This window comes from Schistocerca serialis, chromosome 5 (assembly GCF_023864345.2).
Source record: "Schistocerca serialis cubense isolate TAMUIC-IGC-003099 chromosome 5, iqSchSeri2.2, whole genome shotgun sequence".
Lineage (NCBI taxonomy): Eukaryota > Metazoa > Arthropoda > Insecta > Orthoptera > Acrididae > Schistocerca > Schistocerca serialis.
This window is the reverse complement of record NC_064642.1, coordinates 366684590-366699560: the sequence shown is the minus strand read 5'-3', so window position 1 is coordinate 366699560 and position 14971 is coordinate 366684590. Positions and strand designations below refer to the sequence as shown.

The following is a 14971-nucleotide window of genomic DNA, read 5'->3' as shown; positions in this document are numbered from 1 at the left end:
TTTCTCACAGGAAACAGACTGACACTTTCTGTCAATGCTGGACATCATATGAAAGGCATGATAACAAGATTTGTTTGGGTTGTATCCATCTACACACTGCAAAAATGAAATTGTAAGTATCTGCCAAAACACCAGAGAAAAAAAATGCATCTGACCAGTAGGCTGACCAGTCAGGTTGTGAAATGGCAGCTTAAGGAGAACTTCCCCCACCACTCTTGTCACTCAGTACAACCCTGGACTGGGGCACATGAATTACATTCCTGTCACAGTTGACTATCTCTTACTGTGACATGAAATAAGAAATATCCTCCCCAACCCATACACAGAGATATTCCACTGCACATATAACTAATGCATTATTCTTGCCAACCTCTAATGCACCACTGCCCCCCATTGCTTACCTCGTGCTGCATATCCCTCCAGTAGACTTGGCTGCAAGACCTTTCCCGTACCTCCTCCCACCACCGCCTACTCAAGTTCTGTCACAGGCATCTTTTAGCCCATAAATGGCAGAGCCACCTGTGAAAGCAGCCCTGTCCTATCTCCACCACATTGCTCTATGCTCCCTCAGGCAAAACTACTATCTTTCTCACTCTACCAATGCTATCCGTCTTTTGGTATCACATATTGATACCACTCCAAGGGCAACAAAGTTGGCAATGAAATGGCATTTCCGTCAGATGGCAACAACAGCAGTGCGGGATCCAGTGAACTCAATGGAGCATGCTCGTTCAGCAACACCTCCAGTGGCTCCGTACCACAAGCCCGTCTGGCACCACAATATAGGACCGATTGTGGCTGTTGGATAGTCCACTTGCCTTTCAAGCACCTACACTATCTGACACTATGCAGACACTGCCTAATTGTGGTTCCACTGCCATCATTCATGCTTTAGTTCAGATAGCCTCTTCCTTGTTGATCTTGAGAACTGGACTCTATTTCTTGCTGTATTATTTGTAATGAGTCTTTGTACACTTGGAGAAATAAAAGTTAAGTAAATCCTCTGTTTAATGAGCTAACTTCTTTGCTAATGATTTCTGCTCCTGTTCAGCTTCCATACGGCGACAGTTGACACACCACTCTGTAGTCTACCTCTCCTTACCGTTATGTACGAAGTCATACACAACACCTTCCTTTTCCCATCCCATGCCTCTTCCATATCCCCACTACACTATAGCCAGACTGATGCTTACTTCAGACGTGGTTGCAGTCACACTTCACTGCTTGGAGATGACAGTGGTCATGTGAGTGAGTTGTGCCTATGTGGATGTGTGCGAGTTTTCTTTGATAAAGGACTTAATCTGAAAGTCGAATATTTCTAGCAGCACTGTGCCTGTCTGCAACTCAACACCTATGTGGAGTTCCTTTCAGTATTGTTGCTACAGAAGAATAAATATACAAAACTGCCTCTCGCACCTGGATTTAAAGTTACAAACAGATTACATCAGGAATGCAGCCTATCACCGACAATTTGTAAAATATATACTGAGAAAATGTTGGAAAACTAGAAGAAAAAAATGGGAATCCCAATAAATGATAGAACTAATATTCACTACAATTTGGCTATGAACAGCTAATTTTGATACAAGCCTAAGAAGGCATTGAATATATCACCAGAAATTACATTTATCTGATTATAAGATGAGGTTTTTTCCCAAATTCATCATTCGAAAAGTACAGGGTTGTGTTACATTCGCAGATTAAACCATTGCCACTAAGTTAAACTTTTTTAAGTTGTTTAGTAGAGTATATAGGGGTAGGTTTACATTTATATGGGTCATCTGATATTTAAACATGAAGCTTTGGCTATTGAGGGCACAAGTAATTTATTTTGATGAATTCCAAAGCTCAGGGCTTGGCAAATGTTATTCGTGTACCAAAAGGCTTGAGATTTCCCAATATGATGAAGCACTTGATACAGTATTGACATGCTCAACCAATCATGTGACTTTAATTCACATGGCACTAGTGTAAGATATTATGTGAGAAACTAAGAACTGCACACTACAACAGTCTATTGCTCCGATTAAAATTTGACAATTTTGTGAAATGCAGGAGGAAACGGTATTAAATTCTACCATCTTACAAACTTTTTTTGTATTTGAACAGGTTTGCAATAAACGTTCTTATACATGTATGGATACCATATAAAACATTAATGCTCTTTACAAGTAAAGATAACATTCAAAAACAGACATTCTGTTCTTCACAAAACACTAGTTGATTCAGAATCCAGATCTACCTCTTATTTTATTATGAGACACTGTAATGATTTGCCAATTGGATTGCACACGAGAAATTTTGTCTTTTTTCACAGTTTGAAATACAAGGTAAAAACGTTACCAGCTTTAGAACATGATGATGACATTCAGTTGAAACAAGAAGGAAAATTAATCCAGAATGAAAAGTTTAACAAGGGAAACAAAATTAAATTGATAGTAATTGTTACTGCAAGAACAAATTACAGTGGCAAGATTTGTCACGGAGATAGTATGAACGGACATCACTAAACCGTGGGACCAGTGAAAGTTCAAGACTGGGACTGAATTGTAATTTCAATCTTATTTATGTATTAGTTGGTGATGTTACATATGACCTGTGCCTTAGAAGATATTGTTGTCTGTGTTTCACTATTGCTTAAGCGCAGCAGTATGGAAGGTTTGCAGAGGGAGCAGTGACACCAGCTTGGCTGACAGCTAGGATGATTACGTGGATGGAAGTGATAAGCAAGCAATAAATTTCGTTGCGTTGTCAACCATGGTAATTTGTACCATGTACTTTGGCTTTTCATGAACATGTACAAAGTTTAAACAGCAGTTTGCTTGAATCCATCTGTAATCGGAATCGAAATTATTTTAATATTGGTCAAATACTCAACTTTAATATTCATTTCTGCAGGAGATGGTAAAAGTCGAGATACAGGCAAGTGGTGTATATACGTTCTCGTGCTGCAATGTTGTCAATGTTATCCATGACATATGATGGGTATGAAAGGGAATGTGTCAACTGGTTCTATATAGCCAATAAGAGAGCAGCGGGTGGGCAATATGTTTGGAAGCAAGAGACATTGTAACATTCTCATGGCAGCACAGAAGCAAAATCTAAAATGTATTAGGAAAAAAACAGCTATGTTCTCAGAAGTCTCTGTAACAGCAACCTCAGAAAGAACACCATATTAGAAGGATACAGCCAACTATTTGTGACAACAATGATATAAATTTCACAGCTGTGCTATTAGGATCATGACGATGATCATGATGATGACTGAAAGTAGCAACACCACAGACTAAACGGTCAGTAAGCAGAAAAGGTAGGAAAAAAAAGTCTGAAAATTAGTGTGAATAATTTCTTTTCATTTTTTTATTTCTCCTAGTACTATCAAAATGTAGTCAATCAATCAATAAATAAATGACAAAAGTTTAGAATAGGTATAATGTTAACCTTTTGGCAGTTACTTTTATGTCAATAAAACAGTATAAATTTTTCTCAAACAGCCTCTTAAAAAAAGGAGGGGGGGGGGGGGTTTGTTGTCTTATATTTAAAGTCATCAGTGCTTGGGTAAATATGCTAATAGAGAGGTATAAAAAGGGGGCCTTCATGACAACACAAATAAAACAAAACACACTGTAATACGAGGAACGAATAAGGATTTGATACTGGAAAATGGTATGGAAACATTACACGTACTCTATAAGTATCTGGGAGTAAAAATCACATGATGGTGAAGAAGGTAAGGAAATTAATACAAGAACAAATACTGTAAAATTCATTATTCACCATTAAATGGTAGCCAATGGTAGTCTAGTTTGTGTGATCAACAGATTAGAAAAGAAACAAAAGAAAAATCTTCAAAACAATTATTAGAAGCATTAATACATCTGGCTCAGAATTATGGCCACGTAAGTCCTAATTAATGGAAAGATTTTTGGGAACTGAGATGGTATGCTGGGATATTAGATGGGAAAGAGTCACAAGTGAAATCAACAGGAAGAAAATGGATGTCACAAGTTCGATTATTGATTCTGTGTGTGTGTGTGTGGGGGGGGGGGGGGGGGAGGAGGTGGAGGGCGAGGGGGAATGGGGGAGGGGAGTGGGGGGAGAGGGAGAGGCAGAGCGAGGGAGAGAGGGAGAGGCAGAGCGAGGGAGAAAGAGAAGAGGAGAGGCAAGGGGCATGGACATACGAAAAGGATATACGAAAAGGATGTCAGAGGGAGACTGCTGAGGAAAGAGAACCACCTGAAGGAATAAAAGAGGGAGACCACTGGCCACATGGATACAAGGAATTCATATATTTATTAGAAGAAGTAGTACTGAACAACATTTATGGGCAGATAGTCACAAACAGTGAATTAAAATTAAATTTGATGTATAAACTTGGGTTAGAGGAAAACGTAAATAGTTTGTAAAACCAATAATAATAATAATAATAATAATAATAATAACTACCTGTGGAAAAATCATCTCCTAGACTCTTTTCATAGCATTGTCACTGTCAGTTTTATTCCACTGCCACTGTGTCTCTCACTTTCTATCACAATGCCATTTTCTCCTTCACTCTTTCTATACTATAAACACTGTTTACTATCTTCCAGTATTTATTACTTTTCCGTCTCTTTCCCACTGCAACCATCTCCTCTCTCAGAGTAAAAATACATGAATACGTTTGCAAGCCAAAATTTTTGTGAAAATTTTTAAAGGTGCGAAGGAAGGTAGAATGAAGCAGCTGGTACACCAATTTTCAGTCAGAGTCTTTTAAAGAGGAATACATTCACCTTTTTTGTGCTCTGTAGGAGGATTTCTCCACTGGTTCCCTTCGTTTCCCTGCTGCTGTAAGGCATGCCACTCACATGAAAAGAACTTCATGGATCAGTAAAATTTTGGTAGTTTACTTATGTGAAAACATCGCAAAACTAATTTTACACCTCAGATCAGATTTTATGTACACATAAAGTTTCGATGTGCTTCAGTATTACAACATGGGGTTCCAAGAACCCTTTTTGATGATAACGCGGACGCTTTAAACCATATCTCTAAATGCTAAAATACTTTATAAACTACTTTTTATTCTCACACTGGATTTCACATGCATAATTCGTGTGTACAAATGGAGTAATTTTGAATCTCTGTATCTTGGAAATTGATAAATATATAAAGAAAATTTTCACTATTGTTTGAGATAGGGATCTTAGGGATATATCATAAGAATTACAGCCTTTTGCTGTAAAAAGACCCACGTGCGTCCACAAAAGATAGTGTGATGTATGGTGGAACAGCGACGGTGTGGTATACTATGACCTGCTCCCCAGGTGTAACCATCACTGCTGACACTTATTGTCAACAACTGTGACATCTTAAAGACGCTATACAAAAATGACAACCAGGAATGCCTGCCCATATTTGCCTAGTTTGACAAAAAACACGATACAGGAGTGGGTTTGAGAAGTCATTCCACACCCACCTTATTCACCTGACCTCGTGCCCTCAGATTTCCACCTTTTCTGCTCTCTATCGAGCAGCCTTCACACAGCTTCCTTTCCGGATGAAAATGTGATCCAAACACGGCTCAACAATTTTTTTGGCTCAAAACCATGTGATTTCCCCAGTTGTGGAATCGAAAAGCTACCTCAGCGTAGGCAGACTATTCCAAAAAGTTAAGGAGAATATATTATTGATGTCTAACATCTGTTATGTGTATCTGTTGTGTTTACTAAACCTTTGGAAAAACATTATAAATTTGTGTCCCAACTGAATAAAATCAGACCAGTGTTACTATATGACACAAAATTATGGAGAACAGATAAGTATATATTGAGAAATAAAATCCCACAGAAGATGTTTGGGCCAATTTGTGAAGGAGGTGCACGGCAAAGAGGAAAGATTAGGGAGCTCAGGAAGATATGTAATGAATCAGATGTTGTTGTGACCAGCAGACTGAGATGGGCTGATCACTTCTATATAAAAACAGAGTAAGGGTCAAAATTGAGGTAAGCGGCAGAGAAGAAATCCAAACAATGAAGAACTTCAGGCATACTGAATAGGATGGAGAGAGCAGGTGGCCAAGGATTTCCAGACACGTGGAGCAAGGGAAGAAGATGCCAAGGACAGAAGACTGTGGAGCAGGGGCATCTGCAGGTTTTCATGTCAGTGGGGGGCAAAACGTACAGAAATTCTGATGAAGTGATCTGCTCATCATTTTCTCATATTGGTTTCTACAGTGCACTTCTAGTATGTGGCCAGTGTTATAAAGTTAAACAAGCTAAAAGTATAATAATTATAATAGGAACTGTTTTTACATGCTCAGATTTTACTTTTTTCACCATTAACATTATTTTCTTTTGGTCCATTCATAGTCCCTGTTTCCTCAATTATATTCCTGCCATTAAAAAGTTGATATGGATAACATTTTCCATACTTTTCGCTTCTGAAACACTGCCACAAGTTTGAACATATATTTTCAAACTGATTTACATGGAAAATACATCATGTAGGACAATACACGACACAAAACCTTACAGTTTGTTTCAGAATTTAAATGTAGGTAGCATTTTTAGGGGCAATTTTAAAACATTTAGTCACCTGACTGTACTCTAAATTGCAATAAATAATCAAAAACAGTTTTACAGAGATGATGATCTCAAATGTGTTGCCTGTATGCACTAGTGATTATGAAATTAATTACATGAAGGCTGTTGAGCAATAATTACTCAGTGACTATTAATCATTGTTAGATTGCATAGGTTGCCCATAGTTCCAGTGATAACAATTTTATACTGGTAATAATTGAGTAATGAGAACTTCATGCTTCTACCACCAAGAAGTGATCAGCAGCCACACAATAGAAATGACCACCCCTTCAGCAAGTAAAAAGAAATATAACATAATATGCTACTTTAAATTGGCAGCTGACAGTTGTTAGCCATGAATTGAATTTTGAAGGAGTAAGCTGTTGTTGAGTATGTTTTGTTGTGCAACTGTTTTGTTACAGCAATAGCCATTTGAGACATATGAAAATGTGTGCACCTAGTGAAGTGTGAATGGAAAGGGTGACTTTTTCGTTCCCCAAGAAAACAACATTTTAGAGATGGAACTCTACCATGGATTCCTTTCCTAATAGGACCATGTACACATGTGGCAGTTTCATCAATCAGCTGAACGACAGCTTTGTTTCATATTTTTATAGTATATTAGTAATGCCCAGGTTTTGTTGACGTAATTTTTCTTTTCTTATTCGCTATGTATTGTTTACAATTACTAAAATCCCAAATATTCTGGCTGGCTGTAGAAATGTAAATGTAATTTTCACATTTTTTATCATGTAGGTATTGTACTATATTTAATTTTTCAAGAATAATGTTTTTTTTTTAAGATTTTACTTTATTATTTTTAGATGTTTGTGATTAATATCCATTTATGACAACAGTTCAATCTTTTAATATTGCCAAGAACGAACAATGCACTTGCCTCTCGGAAAAATGCAACATTGTTGGTCAAGAATGTATTTGTACACAATGAAAATATATTTATGGTTAGTCAGCTTATTGTCATTGATATGTCTTTGTTAGTAGCTTGTAACAGGTATGGATATTGAAACAAAAGTATCAATATTGTACCAAACGTAATGTCAATCTGTGAAATATTGATATTCATGTGTTCATTTTTTAGATTTGTTTTTGAAACTGAAGGAAAATATTAAACAGCATGCGCCAGTTATCTGAGCAGATGTAGAACCATTTTTTAATTACAAGGACATGCTGTCTGACAACAGATACTCTCTCACCTTCAGGAACCTGCATATTGACTGTCATACACTGCAATGGCTCTAAGATAATTATACAACATTTTCAAAGTACAAGATTTCATAAAGAAACGTAATGTGGTTTTAAGTTACCCCTTCTACAATTTCAGTTCCAACCTCCTATGAAGTTTTTCATTAATGCAGCTCATTTTATAACTCACTTTACAAATGTTTTGTACCAGTCTAAGAAATTTTATCAATATTTTCAAGTCATTTAAGCATAAATTTCCATGTATTTTAAGTCATAAAAATCTGGGCCCTGCAGTTACAGGTCCTTTTCCATATTCATATATTGAATGAATTCTCACTAGGGTCAGCTGTTGCACCTTCCCCCCTTCTTCCAATGGGCACTGATACTACTTGACGAGGTCAAAAACCAAATGCGGTTTGTGGGGCCAGGGGAGTAGTAGTAATAAGACTAATTTTAATACCACTGTCTCAGATCAACAACAACCTTCTAGTATGTGCTACAAAACTGCACTTACCTGGCCACAATACACCAGACATCTCCAGCTAGGAGAGCCCTCCAGAAGTCATGCTTAAAGATGTTTTCAAAGAGTAATGTCTCCACAGAAGCAAATTCACTCACTGGTGTTGTAACAATTACAGCTGCAATGTGTATGAGAATTGTTTCATAAACATCCAACAACTTTGGTAACTCTCCATTTGGTACAGTGGCAGGTATCCGGATAGCAGAGGACAGCACTGAGTGACCTGTTTCACAAAGTAGATTGTATGTTCTTACAAAGACATCATTACAATCAAAAGTGCTGTTCTAAAACACATATAACAAATTTTTTTATCAGATATAAAAATGATAAAGCATCAAATGTAGCATTATAAACAACTACTTTTCAATTTAAATACACTTTCTAGAGTCCATTATTCAGCATTGATCACAGACTACTAGGACCTATAACTATAATCTACTGAAACATTGAACCATAAGCAGTAGACATTGTTGAGTTTTTGGAACTACAAACATACTGTTGTTGTTGTTGTCTTCAGTTTTGTAGCAGCTCTCCATGCTACTCTTTCCTGTGCAAGCCTGTTCGTCCCCAAATAACTACTGCAACCTACGTCCTTCTCAGTCTGCTTACTGTATTCATCTCTTGGTCTCCCTCTAAGATTTTTACTCCCCACACTTCCCTCCAGTATTAATTTGGTAATTCTTTACTGTCTCAGAATGTACCCTGTCAACAGATTCCTTCTTTCGGTCAAGTTGTGCTACAAATTTCTTGTTCCCCACTTCTGTTCAGTACCTCCACATTAGTTATGTTATTGACTCATCTAATCTTCGACATTTCCAGAAGCACCTCAGTTTGAAAGCTTCTATTCTCTTTTTTTCTAATCTGTTTATCACCCATGTTTCACTTCCGTACAAAATACTTTCAGAAAGAGACTTCCTAACACTTAAATCTATATTTGATGTTAGCAAACATCTCTTTTTTCAGAAACACTTTTCTTGCCATTGCCAGTCCACATTTTACATCCTCTCTACTTTGGCCACTGTCAGTTATTTTGGTGCCCGAAAAGCAAAACTCATCTACTACTTTAAGTGTCTTGATTGCTAATTTAATTCCTTTAGCATCACCTGATTTAATTCGATTACATTCTGTTAGCCTTGTTTTGATTTTGTTGATGTTCATTTACATATTCCTTTCAAGACACTGTCCAATCTGTTCAACTGCTCTTCTGTGTCCTTTGCTATCTCTGACAGAATTACCTCATAATCAGCATACCTCAAGGTTTTTATTTCTTCTCACTGAACTTTAATTCCTTCTCCAAAGCTTTATTTGATTTCCTTTATAGTTTGTTCAAGGTACACATTGAATATTATCGGGGATAGGCTACAACAACATCTCACTCCCTTCTCAACCACTGATTCCCTTTCATGCCACTCAACTCTTATAGCTCCCATCTGGTTTCTGTTCAAATTGCAAATAACCTTTCACCCACTGTATTTTACACAGGCTACCTTCAGAATTTGAAAGAGAGTATTCCAGTCAACATTTTAGAATGTTTTCTCTAAGTCTACAAATGCTATAAATGTAAGTTTGTCTTTCCTTAGCTTATCTTCTAAGACAAGCCATAGGGTCAGTATTGCTTTTTATGTTCCTATATTTCTCTGGAATCCAAATTGGTCTTTCTCGAGCCAATGCTCTTGAATTAATGAAGTTTCTTATGCCAAGAGAGAGACACTAACAAACACAAACACACACACAAAATTCAAGCTTTCGCAACCCACGGTTGCTTCATCAGGAAAGAGGGAAGGAGAGGGAAAGACGAAAGGATGTGGGTTTAAAGGGAGAGGGTAAGGAGTCATTCCAATCCCGGGAGTGGAAAGACTTACCTTAGGGGGAAAAAGGGACAGGTATACATTCTCCCTTAAAACCCACATCCTTTCGTTTTTCCCTCTTTCCTGATGAAGCAACTGTGAGTTGCGAAGGCTTGAATTTTGTGTGTGTGTTTGTTAGTGTCTCTATCAACATACCAACACTTTCGTTTGGTAAGTTACATCACACACACACACACACACACACACACATTCTACTGTCAGTGATTTAAAACTGAAGAAATTACTTTATTTTGCAAATCGCAACTCATTAATGAGCTAGAGATTTTTAAAAAAAATTACTTACAGCGATACAATTTTCGGAACACATTGGACATTATCTGGTATTAGTCTTAAAGCATTTGGCAGACATCAGTTCTTCTGAGTTTTTCACTATACATGCAGTGCTTAATGTTCTTTAATATGTTAATCTCATCCACCACTGGATACTGTAGAACATGTGACAATATGTTAATCAAATATAAATACAGATAACTGTGACCAGTTATTTTTGAAATACCTGTTTTTTTCCATAAATTAGTTTTCGATCTTTTTCGGGCACATTTTTTTCAGGTGTGAGATGCAGAAAAATACATATTTATTTTTGTAACATTTTGCTGGGTATTGACTCTGTGATAAGGAGATAGAAGACACTTCGATTGATCGATATGAGTGATGGACAGTCATATGGCTAATTTTGTCAAAAAAATGAAATTCTTTAGTTATTGCACCAGCGTGTGCAGTATTATTGTTAGTATCTACAGCTTCCATTTTCATTGTCCATTGACCACAGCTTCTATTTTCATTGTCCACTGACCACAGAATTATTTGCCATTTTTGTCACCACTTTTCCTGTGAAAATTCAGAACAGTTAATCATCTAACACCTTCTCTCCCCCCCCTCGCCCCCCCCCCCACCCCGCCCTTTTCTTAAACTTCACTTGTATCTATATTATCAGCCAATAACCTAGCAAAGAATAATTCTTTTGCTCTGTAGTTAAGGAACTATGTATGACATCAATAATTAAAAAAAACACTGACATATAAAGACAGCTACGCTCTTAATGGGAAAAATCGAAACAATATTAAAGTTCATTACTTTAATTCTGTCCAGTATATGTAATAGTTTTTAAGTTTTTTTATTCATTTATTTTGTTCCAAGAACATTACTGTTTTCATGAACTGACAGGAGTAATTTGTTACAGAGTATACTACCTACATTATTACCCCAACCTAGATTCCTGGGCACTCTAATACTCATGCCCATGTTCATAATGACTGTAATAAACTGTGTTAACCACAAGCCAATAATTCTAAAGATCATTTTAATATACAGAGAAATGAAGTAGTAGTTCACATTAAAATTTTGTTTGGAAAAAGGCGGCAATTTTCTGAACACAAAAATTTACTGTGATGTTACATTGCAACCTACATGCTAATACAAATCTAGAACAATGCATTTGTCCAAACAATGTAGACAAAAACCAAAGAACTATTTCCAAGCAAAAGTTATCTTTGAGGAAGATCACAGCAGTATGCACTAATTGTACAGTACATGCTGGGGCCTGGCTGATTTATAGTGAACAGTGATTAGTTTTGTGGGCAACAGGCAACAAAAATTAAAGCTGCAAGGTGGATATTAACAAGAATGTGCAGCAACCGAAGAAATAAATGTTTCACCACAACTTACCATATAACCATCACTCACGACGGTATATTAAAGTGTTTCCTATTTTTTTTATCATAGAGCCAGTACCCAGCATCATGCTACAAAAACAAATATGTAACTTCTGCATGCCCCAGATGGAGAAGAGCCTGAAAAGGATTGAAAACTAGTTGATTGAAATAAACAAATATTTCAATAGTGACTGGCTGCTGATATCTGCATTTACATTCGTATATTTAACAGTATTTATATTTTCCTTTCCACAAGAAGCAGTGCAAAGTAGGATTACAATACTAAGACCATATCAGAAATATTTCAACAGCTAAACATGAGATCAGAAGGAATCAAATACATGGGTGGACAAGCATTCAGTTACCTTCCTAAATGAATTAAATGTTCTACAGGTAACACAGTAAAGTTTATGAATGAATTTAAGAATTTTTTGTTAGTTCCAAAATCACCTTTCAACATTCCATCATTTTCAACGGCTTCAAAATAAAATATGAAACTGGTATCAAAAGATATGAAAATATGTTATGTTTCACCATTGACTAGAGATACAGTGAGTAGAATATGTTTTTTTTTTTTTTTTTTTTAGCTTACCAATGCTGTATCAATCATACAAAAATTGTTCAGTAGGGACACTGTACCTCACCAACATTCTTAACCACGAGACAAGTGCAAACTGCTGCCAAGGAACAAATTAGAAACCAGGTGGACTAAACCACTAGGCGGCGCTGGATATGTGCACAGCTGCTTTTTCTTTTCCATCATTACATCGTATACAAATGTCATTAGTCGACAGTTCATGGAAACCACTTTAAATAGTTTCACAAAAGGTATTTTTTTTTACAAAACAATGCATAACAGTTTTTTTGAACAACTGAAAGTAATACAGTGGTAGATGCCGCTGGGCAGCACTAGGGTACTTAAGGCAAATTGTTTGTTAACAAAAATAATTTTTTTGACAACTTACAACATATAAATTAATAGCCTCAATACAAGTTCATAAGTGCCTTTGTACACTGAAGAGCCAAAGAAACTGGTACACCTGCCTAATATCATGTAGGGCCCTCATGAGCACGCAGAAGTGCCACAACACAACGTGGCCTGGACTTGACTAATGTCTGAATTAGTACTGAAGGGAACAGACACCATGAATCCTGCAGGGCTGTCCACAGATGCATAAGAGTACGAGGGGGTGCAGATCTCTTCTGAACAGAACATTGCAAGGCATCCCAGATATGTTCAATAATGTTCATGTCTGGGAAGTTTGGTGGCCAGCAGAAGTGTTTAAACTCAGAAGTGCCTGGAGCCATTCTGTAGCAATTCTGGATGTGTGGGGTGTTGCATTGTTCTGCTAGAATTGCTCAAGTGCGTCGGAATGCACAATGGACATGATTGGATGCAGATAAGCAGACAGGATGCCTATGTACATGTCACCTGTCAGAGCCGTATCTAGATGTATCAGGGTTACATATCACTCCAACTGCACACGCCTCACACAATTACAGATCCTCCACCAGCTTGAACAGTCCCCTGCTGACATGCATGGTGTATAGATTCATGAGGTTGTCTCCATACCTGTACACCTCCATCTGCTCGATGCAATTTGAAATGAGGCTTGTCTGACCAGGCAACAAGTTTCCAGTCATCAACAGTCCAATATCAGTGTTGACAGGACCAGGCAAGGCATGAAGCCCATACTGATGACGTTTCGCTGAATGGTTCGCATGCTGACACTTGTTGATGGCGCAGCACTGAAATCTGCAGCAATTTGTGGAAGGATTGCACTCCTGTCACGCTGAACAATTCTCTTCAGTCGTCGCTGGTCCCGTCCTTCCAGAATATTTTTCCAGTCATAGCAATGTTGGAGATTTGATGTTTTAACGGATTCCTGATATTCACGGGCACACGTGAAATGGTTGTACAGGAAAATCCCCACTTCATCGCTACCTTGGAGATGCTGTGTCCCATCGCTCGTGCGCTGACTATCACACCACGTTCAAACTCACTTAAATCTTGATAACCATTGTAGCAGCAGTAACTGATCTAACAACTGCGCCAGACACTTGTTGTCTTATATACCCGTTGCTGACCGCAACACCGTATTCTGCCTGTTTACATATCTCTGTATTTGAATATGGATGCCTATACCAGTTTCTCCTGTGCTTCAGTGTGTGATAATTTACAAAATGCAAAAATATCAGTTGAGGCATCTACCACTTATTTTTGAAGAACAGGAGGTGCTCGTGCATTGCCATTTCCATAATGGGAGCAAATGCATAAGAGCCATACAGGAATTTCAAACAATTTGTGAACAACATATATCACTGTTATCAGTAGTATATGGTAACCATCCCAGATTGTCTTATCTAATTAAAACTCCTTGACCCCCAAACATCATTTCAGCTAAAACACCGTCCAGAATTACAGCCATGTAAAACAAGTGCAATATTACTAGTCATGCTACACTGGCAGTTGTGCCACCTTACATAACTTGTTCCCATTTACTTATATCAATTTACAATTTTTCCTAGGAATCCAAGATAGCTCTTACAGAAAAAGGTATAACTATGTAAAAAAGCATAAGTCGTAACTGTACCTATGATATGAAACTTCCTGGCAGATTAAAACTGTGTGCTGGACAGAGATTCGAACTCAGAACCTTTGCCTTTCGCAAGCAAGTGCTACCATCTGAGCTACCCAAGCACGACTCACGCCCCATCCTCACAGCTTTACTTCTGCCAGTATCTTTTCTTTCAGACATATCCGAAAGAACGGACACCATTTTGATCCAGCGGCAATTATGAATTAAGACACAGAGGAATTACAGACAGTGGCTGCAAGTGGGCATTGATTGCGATCAATGGGGAAAGTTGAAAAATTTGTGCCAGACTAGGATTTGAACCCGTGTCTCCTGCTTACTAGATAGGTGCTCTGACTATTGAGCCATCCGGACACAGTGATCACTGCAACTGCACGGGCTAATCTAGCACACCTTCCCATTGATTTCAATCAATGCCTGCTCACAGCCAATGTCTGTAATTTCTTTGTGTCTTAATTCCTAATAGCTGCAGAATTAAAAAAATTAAGCGATGGCCAATGACCTCTTCAGTGCAGACCAGGGTCAAACTCTTACAGGAATTGGTGAAATCCCACGAGTAATGAGGATA

The 14971-nt window shown here is 37.6% G+C and overlaps 1 protein-coding gene across 1 annotated transcript in view; it reads right to left on the bottom strand.

Moving 5' to 3' along the window:
• Positions 1-14971, bottom strand: part of LOC126481418 (uncharacterized protein C1orf112-like) — a 130068-nt gene that overhangs the window by 34744 nt on the left and 80353 nt on the right. Inside the window, exon 10 of the mRNA XM_050105159.1 lies at positions 8281-8509. Coding sequence (XP_049961116.1) covers positions 8281-8509 — 229 coding nt within the window. The remainder of the gene's footprint in view (positions 1-8280; positions 8510-14971) is intronic.